Raw genomic sequence first — 19,289 nt, 5'->3', positions numbered from 1 at the left:
CGCCTTGAATAAAGCGTTTTATGCTGGGACGTGGCAGCGGCAGGCTTTCCTACTGGCATGACCAGACTCTCAATGTGACATTCAGAGCTGTAAAATACTCTCTGACAATAGCTGGTGTTGTTCAAAGAGCGGCATAAATAATCGAGGGGATTTTTTTCTTTTTTTTTTTTTCTTTTTTTGCAAGAAGAATAACATCTCCCCGGGCTGGCCGGGGAGGCAGCAGGCTGTTTGCATGCACAGCGCTGGGGGGGAAGTGCTGTAGCGTGGAGGGGGATCTCAGGAAAGGGGTGACATCGAAAGGGGGGACTTCAGGTTGTTATCTAGAAGGTTTTCAACATCGTGGCGCTGGGATGTCTCTTAAACGAGGTGTTGGGACCTCTGTTGTATACCCATTTTTATACAGAATAAAATAATTCCGTCATCCAGATTTTTGTTGTGTTTGTAGCACGACAGGGTGGCTTTGCGGCACAAGCTTTAATTGCCGATGGGGAGACAGGTTCATAGAGTGGTTCAGGTGGTTAGGTGAGGCCTCAGGAGGCCTCCAGTCCAACCTCCTGCTCCAAGCAGGGTCAGCTGTGAGCCTGGACCAGGCTGCTCAGGGCTTTATCCAGTTGGGTCTTGAAAACCCCCAGGGGTGGAGATTGCACAACCTCTCTGGGCAACCTGCTTGACTGACCTCACGGTGGAAAAGCTTCTCCCTGCAGTTTGAACGTCTCTCGTTTCGTCTTCGGCCCGTTGTCTCGTGTCCTCCTACCGTGTGGTCCTGTGAAGAGCCTGGCTCTCTCTTCTGCCTGACCTCCTTGGAGATGGTGGAAAGCTGCTAAGCCCCCTTTCTCGCCTGGTGCTGGTAGCTGAGTGTGCCCAGGGAGAAAAAGGGACAAATAAATGTGTATTTGTGCAGCTACCACATACCTCAAGTTTTTCCTTGTCTTTCCATGTGCACCTGGGTCCATCCCACCTCCATTGTATTCATAGATCAAAAGCAGGGAGGAAAAGCTTTTCCGTCTTCATTTGATCTTTGGCTTGCTCAACTTAGAATCAGCTAAATTAGAATTAAAATTAAAAATAAAAATTTGTTGAAGAAGCTACCAAAAACCTGGGTTAGCAATTCACTGAAATGTCATCCCAGGTCATTAGCCCACGTGTCTGGTGACTCGCCTCTTCTGAAACTTCAGTAGAAAATATCTATTTCTAAGATTTTTTGCTTCCAGTCTTGACATTCATTGATTTCAACGCACCTAATGGGTGATGGGGTACCAGCATCGTTTTGGCAATTAGCTTTTCGGTGCTGATACGGGGCAGAGCGACTGCTGCTTTCATCCTTTTCTCTTCGACGCGATTTTTCTATTCTTTCAAAAAATCAAGAATGTCAGCATTAGAGCAGCTTCATTCTCTAATGCTATGGAAATAAAGCATTGGAATAAATGTATTTTGTACAGTGAATATGCAGAGGAAAAAGCTTTTGTGCATCCTTTAGACTGAAGCTGACCCCAACCTCATCTATTAAAATTGCATCTTTGTAAAAACTGATTTAAATATGCTTATTTAAAAAAAAACAAACCACCTGTTCTAAAACTAAGCTTAAACTGAAAAAAAAAGTTAAAAAAATGCAGTAGTGGTGGCCCTGCAGAGACTCTGCTCAGCACGTGACGTGGGTATGAATGAGCCCCGGCAGTTTTGTCTCCGGGCTGGATTAGGCACAGTTGCTACTGGTTACTGCACAGCCCGGCTCGGCGAGGCTCCGCTGGCGGGGCTGCTTGCCTTTCCTCTCCGAGAGCACCGCCGAGGCTTGGGAACCCAACAGGGTGGTGAGGACGTGCCCCGAGGAGATGGTATCGGGGTATGGCTGAGATCTTCCCAGCCCACACCCGTACAGCATCCCTTAACGTCCCTTAACGTCACCTACTGAGTTTTTAGATGCTTAATAGTCCTTTGACCTCCAATGGCATCCAGAGGAGCCTGTTGCTTCTGGCATTTGCTTTGGGTTGAAATGTTCTTACCTTTATTTTCTTTTAAAAAGCCTCTTTGCAGGATTGAAACCCCACGAAGTCTGGTTTTTAGCAAAGATGCAGTTTGGTTTTTAGCCCTGCCGCTTGCGCAGGCAGTTGTTAGTCCTGGAGCCAGCAATGGTGGATAGCAATGGTGGATTTTTTTTTTTTTTTTTTTTTTTTTTTTTTTTTTTTTTTTTTTTTTTTTTTTTTTTTTTTTTTTTTTTTTTTTTTTTTTTTTTTTTTTTTGAGATGTAAAACAAAAGCAGCTCATGGTTGGTGTTTGCTGCTTTCTGCTGTCGGGAGTTGAAGCAGCAGCCTTGTTCTCAGCCCGTTCCTGCCCTTGCCTTCCTGTGAGTCCATTGAACTGGCCCCTGTCAATCAACAATGCTTTTAAAACGAACGCGTGGGATAAAGCTGCAAGATCGCTCCTGCGTCAGCTCTGGAGTGGTGACTGCACCGCTTGGTCTGTTGATGTACAGACGTGCACCACGTGCAATCATTTTTACACAATCATTTCTGCTTGTCTGAGGTGTGGCAGTAGGCGTAGCAAAATAAAAATGCCAGCATCAGAGGGGATAGTTTAGGCAGAGGTAGCGAAGGGCAGGGTGGCTTCAAGCGCCCCATGTCTCAGTGCTCTGATCTGCGGCAGAGCTCAGATTATTTTCCTAATGAAAATAACCCAGATCTGGGAGCTCCTGGATCCCATACGCGCTGGTCTGATAAAGCCAGCTTTAAACTGCAGCCTTGCTTAGTGGAGAAGGGACGCGGCAGCGTGTAGTCCCCTCCAGGAGTATTAACTGGGAGCTCCTGCGTACGGTGTATTTAGATGTTAATCCTGTTGCACCGGTGAAGCACGTGGTGACTTCTGCACAGAGGATGCCTTTCGCTGCGGGGGCATCTCCCCTCCCAGTGCTGACCTGCCTGTCGCAGGGTAAGCAAAACGCATTCAGGTTTTATTTCACCCTGGCAGCGTATTTTAAAGTAAGGCTGGCAAAAGCAGTGGACTTGAGAAAAGAAAAGGCGTCGAAGCAGTGGCGATTATTGCAAGTGTTAGAGCAGCGTGGGGGAAATGCAAGGATACAGAAATAATAAGAGGTGGCTTTTGGGCAGCAATATATTTCAGAGAAGGCTCAGTGAACTGAGAACACCTTTATGAAAATTAGACATTTGGAAGAAGCCCTCGAAGGTGAGCTGACCTCCTTGTAAACAGGCTGCGTGGAGACAAAATGCGTGGACAACTTCCCGTCTCCGAGCTGACTCCTGAAATCAGGCTGACCTCGCAGCCCGAAAGTACTGGCTGGAAGAGGAGAACAAAGTACCCAATAAATGAATCCTGGGTTTGGTTGTATCGACCACAAAAGCTGCGTGCTTTTAGTGTTTTTCTCAGATATTTGCTCGTATATCTTTGTCATCGAGTGCCGTGCTTGAGCGAAACCACCCGTGACCTTGCATCGGTAGGTAGCTACCGCTGTGGGTAGCTCTCAAGGCAGCATTGCCACCAGGGACCAGGCTCGTCTTCCTTCTCTGGTGCCGGTGAAATTCTCAGCCCATCCAGAGCGATGACCTCCGGTTTATATCTATATACCTGGAATTATTCCTCAAGCCGTGTTGTGCAATAGGGAGCATGATTCCACATGTGTTTTATAAAAGCAGAAGAGGATTTTGGGTGTTGTGTTTGGAAAATCAAAGCCCTATTTGGGGGAACTTGCAGTCTGACTATCCAGTTGGACAAGCTCAGCTTTCCCTGTAATTTAAATATACTCTACCAGAATTTTAATCGTGCCAGTCTCCATAACTACATTTTAACTCTTTAGGAGCGTGCAGGGTTTCCGAGCCACCGTCGCTCTCCTATTTAAATGATGCAGCCTTAGAAGACAAGAACAGCTTTGAATGTGTGTGTGTGCATTGCCTTCTTACTCCTCTGGAAAGCTTTTACAGCTGCCATGTGTCATTTGGGATAATCCAGAGTATTTCTGCGCAGCTCCAGGAGGTCCTTTCCTCCCCACCTGCCTTCTTGGAGCTTCCCCGTCCTGAGTGGAAGTGGGGATCTCCCTCTGAGCACAGTTCTTACCCTTATTCAGCCCAGGAGTTCCTCTGCGTCTTTGAGGTCGGCTATACAATATCTGTAACATCTTGGCACTTGAATTCTGTTTTCTTGTTCTCAGTTTTTGCTGGCACTTACATGCTACAAAGTACGGCAGTTTCCTGACTAAATTCAACCAGAATAAACAGCATATGTAGAGAGAGCTTCCAGTTTATTGCGTATATCAACAACATTGGAGAAACAGCTGTTCAAATCAGGGAGAAAGTCCCTGAAAATCATTATCTCATTTATTAGAAGCAAAATAAAAAAAAAAAATCTGCTAATGCTTCAAGTATCGGAGGTAGAGAAGGGAAATGCTGGAAGCTTTGCTGTTGATTTACATGTATGCAGAGTCAAACCCCATGTGTACGCTTGCTTCGTAGATTATTATTTTGCCACCGGTGAAAGCTTCTGCAGCAAAACCTTCATTTGAATAGACAAGGTTTAGGATGGAAAGAAAAACCGGGATAGATTAGGGTAAAACAATTTGGTTTTGTTAATGCTGCTGGAGCACGTACCTTCCCTAGGAGGTGGTAGATGGATTTCTTTGTTTTTCCTTAGGCTTGTGGGAAGTCTGGGATTTGGGAAATAGCAGCTATGTACCTCGAGAGTTAGATTTGGATGTCTCATTGTAGCCTGTCTTATTAATGCCTGTTGCAGCTGATGCTCCTGGTAGGCTGGACCCATCAACACGCAGGGTCTCCTGACGTTGTCCTGGACCCTGCGGCAGCCAGGATAAGTTTCACTGCTCAAGGGTCTCCATCAGACGTGGTGGTGAGGCTGTGCCTTGGCCACACTTGGGCTTAGAGGCAAAGCCAAGCTCCTGCTCTTGCCCCAGTGCCTCCTGCTGCCAAGCCTGGAAGATCGTCTCAGGCGCCGAGTGCCTGGCCATCGTATGATCTGCAGAAACAGGTTTCACTTCCTTGGTGCCTAATGCAGCAAGGAGCATGATCTATGGGGGAAAAAAACCACATTTAGCCCTGCCAGAGAAACCTCTTCCATGCAAATCAGCTATTTAATGCCACCCTCGTGCTCTCCGCACGCCCTCCCTCCACGGGTTTGTCTGGAGGATGGGGCAGGAGCCTTCGAGTTGGCTTTCTACAGGTAGGATTTCCTTCTGGTGATGACCGCAGGGCGTCCCAGCCCGGTGGGTGCGGTGCTGGGAGCCGCGCTGGCTGCCTAAAGCCATATCTGATCCAGCGCTAGAAGATGTAGCTGCTGCCAGTCATCGTATTTACAACTTAGAGACTTTCAAATTTGTCTGCACCGGGGTTTCAGAGTTTGCAATACTGATGCCGAGGGCGTTGGGGGGGGGCTGACTACTTGGCACCTTCACTGCTAATTTTTTCTTTTAAAGCTTAGGTGATGAATTGTATCAAACAAATCGTGGTAGCTAAGGTAGGAACGCGGTATCTGTGTGGGGAGGCAGTCCTGGTTGGAGGCTTGCTTTCGCTTGGGTGAAGGACCTGAGCAAATTTGAACTGAAAATGTGTGGTTTTAAATAAAAAACCAAACCCAACCATTTAAAGCAGCATTTTGTATTTTTAAACAAAACGTATGGTGGTACGGAGAGGACTTCCAGAGAACCAAACGGCTTATTTTACTGCTGGAGCAGGGTCTCCCCTAATGAAACAAAACAGAAACCCCTGAAGAAAGCCAAGCCCTCTTGCGTTCAGTCGTCTGAAGACTGCAGGAGATCACCGTGATGGATTAAAGCAAAGCCCCACAGCTGCACGCAACATCTGGCACGGCAGCTCGGTCAAAGATTTTCCATCCATGAGGAGGTCTCATCCATGACTTCTGGCTCCAGTTTCCATCTCCAATACGTCCAAAGGTTACAAAATTCCCATGGTAGGACTCCTCGTGCAGCGTTGCAGGGATCCTGCTACCGGCGTGATGAGTCCCGCAGGTTTTGTCCTGCCGTCCACTGTATCCCCCCAGCGGGAACATCAACAGCTCTAGCAAAACTCTTGCAGAAAAAGGTTTGGGTCTGGGGTCTTTGACTGTTTGGGGGAATTTGGGTGGTACAGACCAGGAGGTGGATCCTCCAGGGCTGCCTGGAGTTTCTGGCTGTCTCCAGAAACTTGCCCTGTAGCCCCTTTGTAATGTAATAGCACCCTTAACGAGATGATTAATGCTTTTAAACGTGATGTGGGTAAAGATTTTGTGCTGTAAGTCTCCCGATCCTTAGGTCCGCTGAGTCACCGTGGGCTTCAGTGGTGTTTGAGGGCGGTGTGTGTCAAAACTCTGAATTTTATCCAGCCTAAAAACTACAACGGAGCCAACGTTATTCTTCGGTGCAAAGCGCTGAGCGATCCACAAGAAATAAAAGGCTGTGTTTGCAGCGTGCAAAGGGTTGGCCCCTTGCCTTTTTGGAGTTACTGCTAGGGCAACCCCTATTATATGTGGGCATGTGTTGTTTCAAGCCATTTATAAATAAATGTAAGCAAAAAAAAAAAAATGTTGATAGTTCCTTGTTCCATATAAAATTGAGTGGATTTATTCGCAAACTTTATTTTGACAGCGAATCTAAAATCAGAGCCCGATAGTCAAGCCTGGAGGTGAAAGTCTTCCATGAACGCACTGAAGTGGTGCAGTGCCAGTGCCAGAAGTGAAAACCCTTTTTCCTTTACTCTCTGCTGCTGTGGCTTAATTTTTTTCCTCCCTGTTCAGCTTTCGCTTGCGTTAAAAGCCTTATTCTGCACTGTCAGGTCTGCTGAGGGTTTGTTTGACGTTCAACCGGAGCGGGACCGGGTCGGGGTGCTGCAGAAGTGTGTAACGGGGTGTCCTGGTAACTGATAACAGATCTCACGATGCAGACCACCGGCTCTCAAAGAGGGGCCAGGGCTGTTGCATTGACCCTGAGCCCAACAAAAAAGGTGCTGGGGAATACAAGTGTTAATGATGGTCATAAAGGAGCTGTTGCTTTTTGAGCAGCGTGACTTGCTGTTGCTCTGAACTTGCGACCTGGGGGAGAAAAGCACAATATCCCAGCTACAACGATGTTGTATTTATATCCAAAGCTCAGAAATCCATCTGTGCGCAGGAATGAAGAACATCCTATCGCTGTCTGATGCTATAACCATTTTTAGAAATCTGGCTGGAGCTTCTTTCTTGGGTTGCTTCCTGAAGGGTCGCTCGGTGTCCCTGCCCCAGCTCCGCCGCCTGCGTGCACGGAAATCGCAGCCAAAACCACCGCTTGACTCCCATCACGCAAGCTGCATCGCGTGGATCTGCCTTAAAAATAGCTCCTGGTTGCCTTCGAGCAGCTAAAGCTCTGCCCGGTGACTTGGCAGTCTTTGGGCTGGGGTTTGGTGAAATGATGGGGAGGAAAACCCAATGCGTGGGTCACGAAACTGAAACCTCTCCTGGCAGGAACGAGGTTTCCATTGTGGTGATTTGCATTGGTGAGCAGAATGCGTGGGTCACGAAACTGAAACCTCTCCTGGCAGGAACGAGGAGGTTTCCATCGTGGTGATTTGCATCGGTGAGCAGAGCAGGTGGGGGCAACAAGGCGCGTGGCTGCATTTGCCATATGGGGCTGGCCTGTGGGTAAGGAGTAGCCCACGTATCCCCTTCATTAGACACAGAAATTCCTGAATTCAAGAGCTGGCAAGAAACAGCCTGCTGGGGATGTGGGATTTTTTTTTCCAAAACATTTGGGAAATCTAGGGATGAGAAGCGCAAATGCCAGTTTGCTGTGTTCATTCGCTCCCAAAACGTATAGGATACGGCCAAGCCTCCTGCAAACAAGTTGTGTATCCCAACAGCCCTGTTCAACGAGTGGCTCGGATTAGCACACCTTCCCGAAAACGGAGCCAGCCCCGAGCCACCGGCAGAAATTGCCCTCGTAGTAGCGTGCGTGGTTCTGCCACGCCATCTGCCCCGTGGCAGCTCGTCTCCCCGTTGCGCTGCTAAAAATCTCATGTCTCGTTGCCCCTTCCAAGCTGCTCCTAGCAAACCCGGGCTGCGCAGGGGATGACTGAGTCGTGCGAATGCGGGGGGGGGGGTCCCTCCTTCGTAAGTATGTTTATTCATTAAGGAAGTCAAAAGAGGAAGAGGAATAAAAAGGTTACAAATGTTTTGCTGGGTTAGAAATGAGACCTCGGCGACTGGGCTGCGCGTTGCCCTGTGCACGATGCATTCAGCAGCTCTAGCGTCCCTGGCACGGAGCTCGGGAAGACTGATGTGCCCTCCTAAGATTTGTTCAGGTAGGGTCACAACTTGTTTACGTATCTACTTATATCCTTGTTGGCCCATATGCCACTATTTGACTATCAAATCATCGCTGATGAACGCCTCTCGCATATAGTTGTGCATCTGGCCGGGACGTGGCTCTTGGGGTCGGTGGTCACCTCTGCATGCCTGGGTTTCTTTTTTTCCCCGACTATATCACTTCAGTTTGTAAAGGATGCCTCTTTTCAAACAGGTTTGCCCTGTATCTTTGCGTCTTCCAGTAATCTTAAGAAACAGTGAGACCTAAATTTTGCAAGCACCAGGAGAAGATTGCCGGGTGCACCTGGACGTGCTGCTGCGCCGGGACTGGGGCATCAGCCCTGCAGCCCATCCACGGGAGCGGAGCCAGAAGGTAGCTCGGAAAATGCGAGGGAACGATTTCTACGTGCGCACGCAGATACGGCGAGGAAGGGAGAGCAGAAAGATTTGCCAAGGGAAATGGTCTTGTTACGCACGGCGTGTCTTCTTTATGTATTTGTTTCCCCCCCTCCCGCCTCGTTCAGGATGCGGAATTGGGTTTTGAAGATTTGAACCCGTCTGGTTTATCTCTGGGTGTGTCGTTGCTGCAGGCTCTTATCAGGTGTGTCGCGGTGAGCGAAACCGTTCAAACAAAACGCTTGCACGTAAGTTTGTGCGCAGTACGCTGGGTTCATGTGTTTAGTCAGGGTTTGGTGTCTGCACTGGGGTGGAATAGGTCCACAATTAATGCCGCTACAGGAAAACTGATTTTTTTTTTGGTCTTTAATAAATTACTTTGGGGGATGGAAATCCTAGGGCGGTTTAGTACAGATGAATGGAGGTTAGAAACATTAGTGAGGATGTATGGAAGCACCGGCACCGAAATTAAGGTGACTGCATATTAGAATCATAGGATCATTTAGGTTGGAAAGGACCTTTAACATCATCGAGTCCAACCGTACAATTCATTGCCTTGGTTAGAAGCGTCGGAAAGCTTTACCTTCTGAAACCTGCTGGCTTGTTCAGTTGTCAGGGAAGCAGTCGGATGCTTTCTTTGCTCTTGATTGCTCGTTTAGCTTTGACATGCTTTTTGCTGGGATGAAAGGAGAAACATCAAGAGGCAAAACTGCAAGAACTGCCGGCATTTGTTGCTGTCATGCCTGCGTGGTGGTACTGCCGGTATGGTAAATAGGCAGGTAGAGTAAATAGGCTGGATTTTTTTAATTCTTTTTTACAAGGAGATAACGATTGGATGCTGTCCCATTTTCAGACTAGGAATTGTTTGCCAGACTTGAATTACAGGAATTGCCGTAGCGAGGCAGATCAGCGCCTTGTGCCGTTGACTCAGAGCTGGCAGGGGCCAGGGCAGCTTCGCACGCCGGGTCCCCACGTTGTGCTCCCATCAGAAACAATTAAAGAAGCTGTTTGTGATGGAAACAAAACCAAATTGGTCTTATGCTTTAAGGGGAAATAAAGCAGTGAAGAATAACTTTATTGAACTTGTCCTTTAAATCTTGCTGCATTCCCTTCTCAGCAGCAGAAACTGTTCAAGCTGAGGGTGCGGCCAGCTCGTATTTTGTATTTTCCTTTTTTGAACTGGTTTGGCATGGAGAGTCTTTGGACAAAACCTTTTCCTATAGCTTTGGCTTAGTTGCAATCCAAAACTGATCTGCCGGTGACAGACTTAAACTAATTATCACCGAAGGGTGGAGAGAAGAGTTTTTAAAGCTGCTGTTGTGACAAGGTATTCGGTGTTCAGAGGGGCTTGGGAATTACTGGGCGCTAAGGTACTGATGCTGGCCCGTGCCAGCATCCATGTTGCTTCTTAGGGAGGGAGAGGTGAGTTTGTTTTCACTGCAAACTACTTAGGGGGGGTTCTGCTTAAAGATGGGGGGGGGGAAAGCCACCACCCAGCCACTTGTGCTCGAGGGGAGCTGCAGAAGAGCAGAAGGAAGCTGGCTGCGGGCTTTTCTGCTTCGTGCCTTGCTAATTCCTTTGGCCCCGCAGCTGGGGCAGCTCAATTTTGCTCCCTGCTCTCACTGCTTATGGAGCATCCCCTGATTCCTGTGTGCCCCTGCCCTTTTACTATTTTCATCCTCTCGCCTTCGTTTTCCCTTTCCTCGTTTTTATCCCTGCTTCCTTTGGCTTGGGTTGAGTTTAGGGTGCTCACTGTGCCTGCTTGTAAACAGGGTTTGTGGTTTTGATCGTCGATCCGCCAGGTGCCTCCGCAGGGTTTTGTAATATTTTCAGCCCGGGAGGTCTGCGGGGCATGGCTTGTCCCCATGCTGCAGCCAGGCGGCTTCTGGGTGCTGCTGTAAAAACCATCTCTTGATATTTATAAGGTCGAAGCAGCAAAGAAATGCAAAAGTGCAGGAACGCTGAGGTCGAAGGCATTAAAAACCTTTCACCTGGGCATCTGTTCCTGGGCTGGTTTGGTATTTAAGCACCGTTATTCTCTGCAAATTGATTATTTTTTCTTCATGCTGTACAGAGCATATTGTATTTGCTCTCACCTGTGGCGCAGTGAGTGTTACCATATGGTTTGCCCAAAGTTGATATTTTTAATGCTTTCAGCGGTAGGTTAGCGCTTGGTGCTCTTCTGGTGTATGTTTTTTAGCCAGGCAAAGTGCCAGCACGTCTGTGGGAGGGAAAACTCCTGGCTGGATCCTGGAGAATATACCGAGCTTGAATTCCCTCTGAAGGGAGAGAGCTCAGGTCCCGCAGGTAGGATTTTTCATCGTAATGATCCCATTTGGCAGCTAAATTAGTGACCAGTTTTGGTAGGAAAATTGAATGACTTCAGGAGCATCCCCGGGTACCCATAAGGAGGAGGGAGGTGCAGTGCAACACCAGACCCACCCCCAGCCCACAGAGCTGGAGCTGAGCATCACCAGCAGCTCCGCAACGCCGTCCTCTGCACAGGGACACCGACCGCGGCCCTGCAGGCGTTCGGGGCTCAGGCTGCAGGATACCTGTAGGATATCTAAAAAAAAAATCCGTGTTTCGATAAGAGACCCCGAAGGCCTACCTTGATAATTACCGACACTAGGTGTGTGTACGGCTATTTAACTGAACCTCGAAAAGGAGAAGCTGTTGCTTTGCAGTTTATTTGTTCCTCCATTATCCTTGTTCATTCAGTTGGTAAGATTTAGGGTTGTTTTTTTTTCTTTTAGGGCAGGGATCATCAGGGATACTCTATGATACATCCCCGATCCCGGCGAGCATCCCGACCTCTGTTGCAATTCAGGTGGGGATTGGAAGGGGTAAAGTGCAGCGGCGCTGGTTTTTGTGAGGACGACTTGTTTCTTCGCGTTAGGTTTGATAAAGCAAAGTGCAGGGGATTTGATTCTCCTGCTCTTTATTTGTCTTACGTGCACCTTGGTGTTTGCACCGTGGTGGTTTATTTTTCTAGCAGCCTCTCTCTGCCCCCATCTATAAATCGACCTGTTTCAGGCATCATGGGTGAGGTTAGGATGCGATGTTTAGGGAGTAGAGTTATTTTTTGAGGGTGGCATTATAGCTTAGAAGAGAAACCAGCATTTCAGACAAAGCAAATCCCAGCGGGTCTCCTTGCCCCTTCTCCTCCGTTATTTAGGCTTGCTTTGGGTCGATGCGCGGCCGTACCTGCCGCAGCGGGATGCCAGCGGAGCACCGGCCTTTTCAGATGGCAGCAGCTCACTCGCAGCGCTGTCCCAGAGGATTGTGGCAGATTGCAAACACGCTCGGCACAATCATACCATCCCAATTAGCATAATGACGCTGCCTAATTTATGCGCAAATTGCCCTAATTTATGTGTGTCGATACAGATCATTAAACCAAGCGCGGGTGGAACGGGGTTTGGTCTCAACCCAACTGGGGAAGCGTAAAGCTGCGTCCACCCCAAAATGTGTGAAAGGTCTAAAATTTCTTCTCCGTGTTACTGAAACATGGAGCTTTGTGTTGTTTTGCTCCCGCAGCTCTGGCAGCACGAAGGGGTGCGGGGCAGGACTAAACTCGTGGCAGGAGGTAAGAGAATAAAAGATTCCTGTGCTGAGATTTGCATGGATTAAAGGCAGCTTTAATTTGCCTTGATACATTTGGCTTTCGGGTGGATTACGCAGGCGGCGGGATTTGGGGCTGTCTAGCCAACTAATACCTGCCTTACTTTTATTTTAATTATTTTAATAAGAGATGGAGGCGTCCTATAACTGTGGGCCACCTTTGCCAACCCCAGATCTTGAACATTTTTGTGTGTAACGTTTTATACCATCAGCGTTCTCGATTAACAAACCTGCTGTCGTTGCCTGAAGTCCCACCTAGTGCGGCCGTTCCCAAAGCACGTTCTCAGCGGGGTTCTTCCAAAAGAGACCTCTTAGTTTGTGAGCCTGTGTTCCTCGTTTTTATAGAAGAAATGGTGTTGCGCCATAAAATTGTTCCATAGCGAGTGGGATGATCCAGCGCAGAAACGTGCAGCTTGAGTGAAGTTCTCGTTCTGGATGCCTGCTGGTCCACCATGTCCACCAAAGTATTCGTTCCCATGACTTTAAGTATGCCTGTTTGCTGCGGAGGGTGGCACAACCTGGCTGCAGAGGTTTAGCAGCTTTAACGTAGTGGGTAGAACAGGGTACCAGGCTGTGAATTGGGTTTGGGCTCTCCTACCAACGTGGTCACTGACCTTCTGCTTGAGCTATTCTGGGAGAGAAGAAACACCAAGGAATGGCACCTTTCTCATGGTCCCGTCCATCTTTTTGTAGGTGCTGTTTGCAGGTGTAATTGCTCTTTCAGGGAGAGAACATCCTGCAGTTCTTTATAGCTCATGGTAGGGCCCTGAGCTCAGCTGAGGTGTCGGGACACCGCTGAATTACTAGGAGCTGCTCACTCCCAAGCACGTAACTCGCCATCCGCAGCATTTTCCTGTTTGATGATGGGAAGTCACTAGTCGAGCTGCAGTTTTGGGGCTCCCAGGCTCTGTGAGATAAGCTGCCTCTGTTACTTGTTGAGGTATAAGCGTGGCTGAACTCTCTCCTGGCATTAACTTGCGCTCTGCCGGTCGATGGACCATCCCTTGGACCAGTCCATCTGCAGGGGATGGAGCCTGCAGGTGAGCTTGCAAACACGCAGCTCTTAATCTTCCATTTCTTGGTATAAATAAAAACACAAACACAACCAATTCACCTGACTTCTTACCAATAAAACTGCTTTGTCTTGTGACTCTAAAATATGAGAGGTAGACCTTCTCCTTCACCTTGCTTGCAAGGTTTGCAAAGGAGTCTTTAATCTTTTGGCACAGCACCGTACTGGAAGACACTTGGCTGTGAGTCCCAGGGTCTCTTTCATAACTGAAGCTCCTTCTGAAGCAGCTTTATGTTACGGCATTATCCAGGAACACCTGGATCAGGCCAGTGTTGGGTTTCCCAGTGCTGCCGGACTTGGAAAACTGAATTTTGGCTGTAGAAAATGGAAGCTCCTCCCTATAGCCAGCGTGCCTTCCTTACTGTTGATCTGCTATAACAGCGTATACATCTACCCGGTTAAATGGCTTTCATCCAAACATATACAACTAACATATACAAATAATAATTACAAATAGTAATCATACTGTTCCCGAGGCCGGTGGGTTGCAGCCATGGCTTACCGCAGTCAGCTGACTGCACCGGACCCTCAGGACACCGCGGTTTTGGAGGATTATCTGGCAAGCGGATTACATTGCTGGCACGTTGGGGCACAGTGGGGTCAGGGCACGGCAGAGGAGTGGAAAGGCTTGTGTGTGGCCGGGGCTGAATAAGCCGAATGTGGGACATGCCACCTCCTTTCAGTTCTGTCGTACGTTGGTTCTTTGGCAATCGTGTTTCCTCTACGCACAGGCCGTAATTTCTTAATTTCTAAGAACAGGTGTGGATGTAAGATATTCTTGTAAGTATTTATAAAATAAGGTGTTTCTACTCTTGCATACTCGAGCGACTTGAGTGCGTGCCTGCACCGTGCTCCTTACCTGTCAAAAGGAGCGAGGTTTATGAGTCACTGCAAGTCATGCATCATGAATTACTCTCTCCTTCTGGTACTGATCTGTTTTTACAGCCATCTGAAGACTCAGCCTGCTCTAAAACCCATTCAAACATGTTGCGTTGACTTTTATAAGCTTTTATAAGCTCTTCTGTTTTCATTCTGCCTTTGCATTTGCTTTGTTTCATTACCTTCCAGTGTACGTTTTTCCTTCAGCAAGATGTTGGCCTCATCCTGGAAGGAGCCGTCAGCGTGCACTGCATGTGTCTTGCTCCAAGCTTTGTAAAGAATCAGCTTCATTGCTGATTCCCTTTTAACTCTCAGATGATGCTAATAACGGCAGGGAAGGGGAGTCCTTCGTTCCAGCAAGGCTTTCTAAAGCTGGAGGTGAATGCAAAGTCTTCCAACTTTTCTTGCACTTCTCAGCGCTGTCCGAGGCTGCGTTTTGAATCTGGCAGCTTTGTGAATGAAGGAATAAATTGACCATGAAAATATTGACAGCACGGTTGCTTACGCCAGCTTCCTGATTTGGTCCCGTAAAATTTACCCCTTTGTTTTAAATGCGTATTAGCTAACTGAAGGACGAAGGGACCTCATTCCCGTTGCGCGGGGAGGAGAGGGCAGGCTGAGGGCTGGACTGCATTCCTGCAGCCCCCAGACACCCCTGCCCCGGGACAGCAGCGTTGCTGGGAGGTGTCGGGAAACGCTGGATCGTAAGGAAGGAAATGCAGGTGGTGCGGGGGGACCAGCGAGTTCGGCACCTCCGTGGGTTGCTCACTTTGAGCCAGAGACAAGAGAAAGCAGACGCCTCAGCCGTTCTCCGGTTGCCTTAAAAAAGAAATATCGGGAAAGTAACCCAGCTCTTCTCCTCCCTGCCAGATCTAATGTCTTTTTAATCTGCTCTCTCTCAGCTTCTTTTAAAATGGAAGTTGCTGGTTGCTGGTGGTCTGCTCGGGTTAAGCAGCGATTCTGGCAGACTTCAGAGCAGACGTGATCTCCAGGTCTCGTTGCTTTGAAGCTCCTGGTTCTATCACACTCGACTAAATCAGATTTTTTCTTCTCTGTGGAGGTGAAAATCAGCCTTGTGCGCCCATCTGATTGAAGTGCTGAGACTTGTCTAATTGAACAAGTGCTCGAGTCAACACTTGAGTAGGATGAAAAGCAGCGAGGAGATCACCCAGGGATTATGTCTGAGCTCCGCAGCTACTTGGCACCGACAGAGCAGATGGCTGGGTCGCACCCTGCCCAAGGCTGGGGAGAAAAGATGTCAATAGGAAAAAAATATTAATTTGATTAAATATATTCAACTCTAAATCTAAAACTGCCTCGGGTCTCTAATTTTGTACTTTATAGCACCAGCCCAGAAGATGGGATTAGTGAAAGGAGGGGTTGGTTCTGCAAACTCCTGCAAGGAGCCCGCTGCTGCCTCAAAGCTGATTGAGGTAAAAAATATTTTGGGGTGGAGAACAGAGACGGAGAGAGTGGGAGCGAGTTGGCTTGCCATGTAAAAGAGGGGATCAGCCGGGAACAGTCTCGACTTCGCGAGTGAACCGTGAGCCCCTGCAGTGCGGGTTTGCTGATGGAGTGAGGAACCCACGTCCGAGAGCTGGTGGGGAGGAAGGCTGGTTTGTGCCGAGGTGTGAGAACATCACAAACGTCACTGCAGGTCACCTGAACACCACAGGGACAAGCTTCGGCCTGTTCCCCGTAGGATTGCACTTGACCCTACAGCCAAAGTCTGTACCCAGAGAGGTTTGGGCTTGGGGAAGTCCGCTGGTGGCTGTCTCACTGGCACGTGGCCATCAGAAGTCCTGGTGACCGCCGTGTGGCTTTCTGGCCTCTTTCGTTGAGATGGGAATAAATGAACATACACGGAACCGCGTTTTTCAAGTGCCCCAACCGCTTGTGTCTGGGTAAATACTCACTCGTAGGAGCCCAAGGCGAACATGATGCCTTCGCTACGATAAAAATTATCTACTTCTTCTAGCTGTGGACCCTCCTAAACTTTACTTTACTTTACCCCAAACAGCAGTGCACGTATCAAGCGAAGCTGGGAACGTCAGAGTCTCCTCCTCATTTGTAACTGCTGCTGCTGACCTGTAATCACCTGCTGCTGCCCCTGCCCAAAAGCACTTTTAACCCGGGAAACTCCCACGATTTTGCCTTCTGTATTTAAAATTTATTTTCATCTTTTCAAGTGTGTCTCTAGCTTGAGCAATAATGAAAAACTGCATGTTGGATATTGGTAAAATGAACTGGAATCACCTTGCTGGCGGCAGTAAAAAGACCGTTTTCCAAAGATGTTGGTGAATTTTAACTCTTTGGTTTTAAAAGCTTGTTTTTTGGTTTGTTTGCAGGGGGCACCACTGGAAGAACCTTTATGGGCTCCTAATGACATGCAGGTGGATGATTTACTTATGATAATTAAGGTAGGAAGAAGTGTTGTTAATTTTGGCATCTTGGCATTTGTCCTCTCCTTAAAATAAAATCGCGCTCGCCGGTGGCTGGCCGCTCATCGCTCTATTTTAGGGTTCAGTACACAACGATGGCAGTATGGAGCAGCACACGGCCAAGGCATTAACTTGTTGTGTTAAAGTATCCCTTTAAACACAGGGGGAAGGGAAATCTTATTTAAGAACTACCTGGGAACGCAACTAAGTGGAAAAAATCCGACTTCCTCCCCCAAAGGATAATAAGGTCTCTGTTGGTGCAGAGTTGGAAGGGGCATGACTCTTATTTGAGAGCACTCAGCACAGGCGTTTTTTTGTTCTGCTGAAATGTAGCGGTTGAGTTGGAATTCAGGTTCTAACTTGCCTTCTCAAAAAAAAAGACCCTAAAAATATATTTTATTAGGTTATTTTCATCATCTTGAGCTTCCTTGGAAAGCTGGTCTATCACCAGATGTGGCAAGAGAGTAGTCAATTACTGATTAATGAAATGGAGGAAAATCCCTGATTTTAAAAGCACTGAACTATTGGACAAACTTGGAAAAGAAAATACAAATGTATGTGGAGTTAAATGTATTCTTTATAAGTAGTTTTCATGATACTTTACTATCTGGATTCTTGTCTTGCTGGGTCATTTCTGCCGTGGCTCAGAGCACAACATTCTGCCTGTTGTGCTCAGAGGCATCATCAGGGTGGTGCAATGATCACTGCTGGTCTCTGCCTCCTCTTGCAGTAGGAAAGAGGGTCTTCACCGTAGTCACCGTGTAGACTCCTAAATGTGAGTCGACCTTTCCCCTTGCAGACAAACAAACTCAAAAAGCCGTCTTGACTTTACTCAGGCAAGAGGACCCTACGCGTTTCCAGGCTTTGCTCTACACCCTCAAAACATTTCAATTTACGAGCTTGAAAAGGCGGTAGAGCCCTCTCTGAGTTCCCACCAAGGTATCGAACCTCTGCAATCTGCAAATACCCAAAACGTAGCAAAGTTGGATGCTCTGTTTTGGAGCCCGGTGAGACGTTTGGTGAGACCAACATCACGGGCAGGATTTTGTTCTTGCATTTATTCGGACTGTAAATGTGTAAGAAAGTATCGTGGGTGAACGTGGGGTGTGTTACGTCTGTCATACTTTAACACAGGCTTTGCTTTATATTGCAGTTGGGGTTTACGCTTCTTATTAGCACGGGTGGAATTAGTGGTTTGGTTGGTGTTTAATGTCGGTGGATAGTTTACTGGCTGAGTCGTTGGAGGGAGAGGGGGAAATTCAAGCTGTAACTAGAGCAAATTCTTTTAATACAGGTTTACGGTTCTCCAATGTATTTGTACTTTTTGTTTGGCTTGCGATAAGATGCACTACTGTGGAATTTGCTTGGAGCAGGGATTTGCATGAATTATTGTTTCTTACAAAATGAACATCTGTGCAAGCCTTCTCCCTGTGCTCCACGGTACCAGAGCACCCATTAGAAGAAGGATTGTGCGCCTGGATGCAGCGGTCAGCAAAAGCCAAGCGCTTGGGGGAAGGAAAGATGGAGTAATAGAAACAAAGCTGCTGAAGCCAAGGGGAAAACTCCTTCTGGGCTGTGCGACGGCGTCTGGATGTGTGTGTTTATTTTATGTGCTGACTTCTTTCCTGCTCATCCCAGCACGATTTTTTAAAAAGCAACGTGCCCCTGTTAGGAAAAACGTGGGACGGTTACGCTTGGCCTCTTGCAGAGTTCTGCTTTGTATTTAGGAAGCGTAATGCCATCAATCGCCGGAGCTGCTGATAGAAATAGCGTGGCCCAAAAATACGTAGAAGATGGGAGTAAACAATCATTATGGATGGTCTCTTGATTCCGCACTTAAAGCATTTCATTTGAAGGGTTTCACGTTCTCGTAGAGAGATCTTTCTGTAAATCGCTAATTAAGCAAATTAACTACAGTGTCATCAGTCTGTCTACAAAAAGCAAGAAGCTGACGTTCTGAAGAAACCTTCAAGCTGCAGACTCAAATTATCCAATATTTAAAATTACGCTGTCTCATAGGAATAGGAAGAGCGATGAAAGAATCACTTGAAGTTTGGGTGACTTAAAACCAGGTTTCACGTAGAAAGGCAGGCTTTTTATTTTACTCAAAATTCCACACAGATGCTAAACCTGTCGTCCTCACTTAAAATTTGACTTAACCTCATGTCATTCAATAATTTGCTTGTAATCCTTTATTTTCTTTTTGTAGACAGTAGAAAAGGCTAAGGTAAACATGTCGGGACGTTCATCGAAAATACTTTGTGTAATGTACTTATTTTCTCAAAAGTCGGTTTTGATAGGGGAAAACGAGGAGGAGAATTTCGTCGTTTACTGAAATAAACCCCCATGACCCAGAGCATCAGGTATAGGTGAGAGCGATGGGACTGGTGGGGCATTAGGGGTCCCACCATTCGCATGAATGGTCCTGGGTTGGGAAGAGCGCCGGTGTGTGTTGAAAGCAATAGGAGCGAGGTGTATAATGAGATGGAGACGTGGCGTTGTGCTGAGCCGTCTGTATTTCAGTATGCAAGATTGGCTTAACCCAACCCCAGCCGGCAACTGAGCACCACGCAGCCGCTCGCTCACTC

At 47.6% G+C, this 19,289-nt stretch overlaps 1 protein-coding gene across 1 annotated transcript in view; it reads left to right on the top strand.

Annotated features, from left to right (window-relative positions):
- PTPRA (protein tyrosine phosphatase, receptor type A) overlaps positions 1–19,289 on the top strand; it is a 105,327-nt gene that overhangs the window by 16,835 nt on the left and 69,203 nt on the right. The window contains exon 2 of the mRNA XM_009290687.1: positions 16,609–16,680. Within this exon, the coding sequence (XP_009288962.1) occupies positions 16,609–16,680 (72 nt within the window). The remainder of the gene's footprint in view (positions 1–16,608; positions 16,681–19,289) is intronic.

Source organism: Aptenodytes forsteri, unplaced genomic scaffold (assembly GCF_000699145.1).
Source record: "Aptenodytes forsteri isolate BGI_AS27 unplaced genomic scaffold, ASM69914v1 Scaffold236, whole genome shotgun sequence".
Taxonomy (NCBI): Eukaryota; Metazoa; Chordata; class Aves; order Sphenisciformes; family Spheniscidae; genus Aptenodytes; species Aptenodytes forsteri.
Note: the sequence above shows the minus strand (reverse complement) of the source record. Positions and strands in the feature narration are given on the sequence as shown.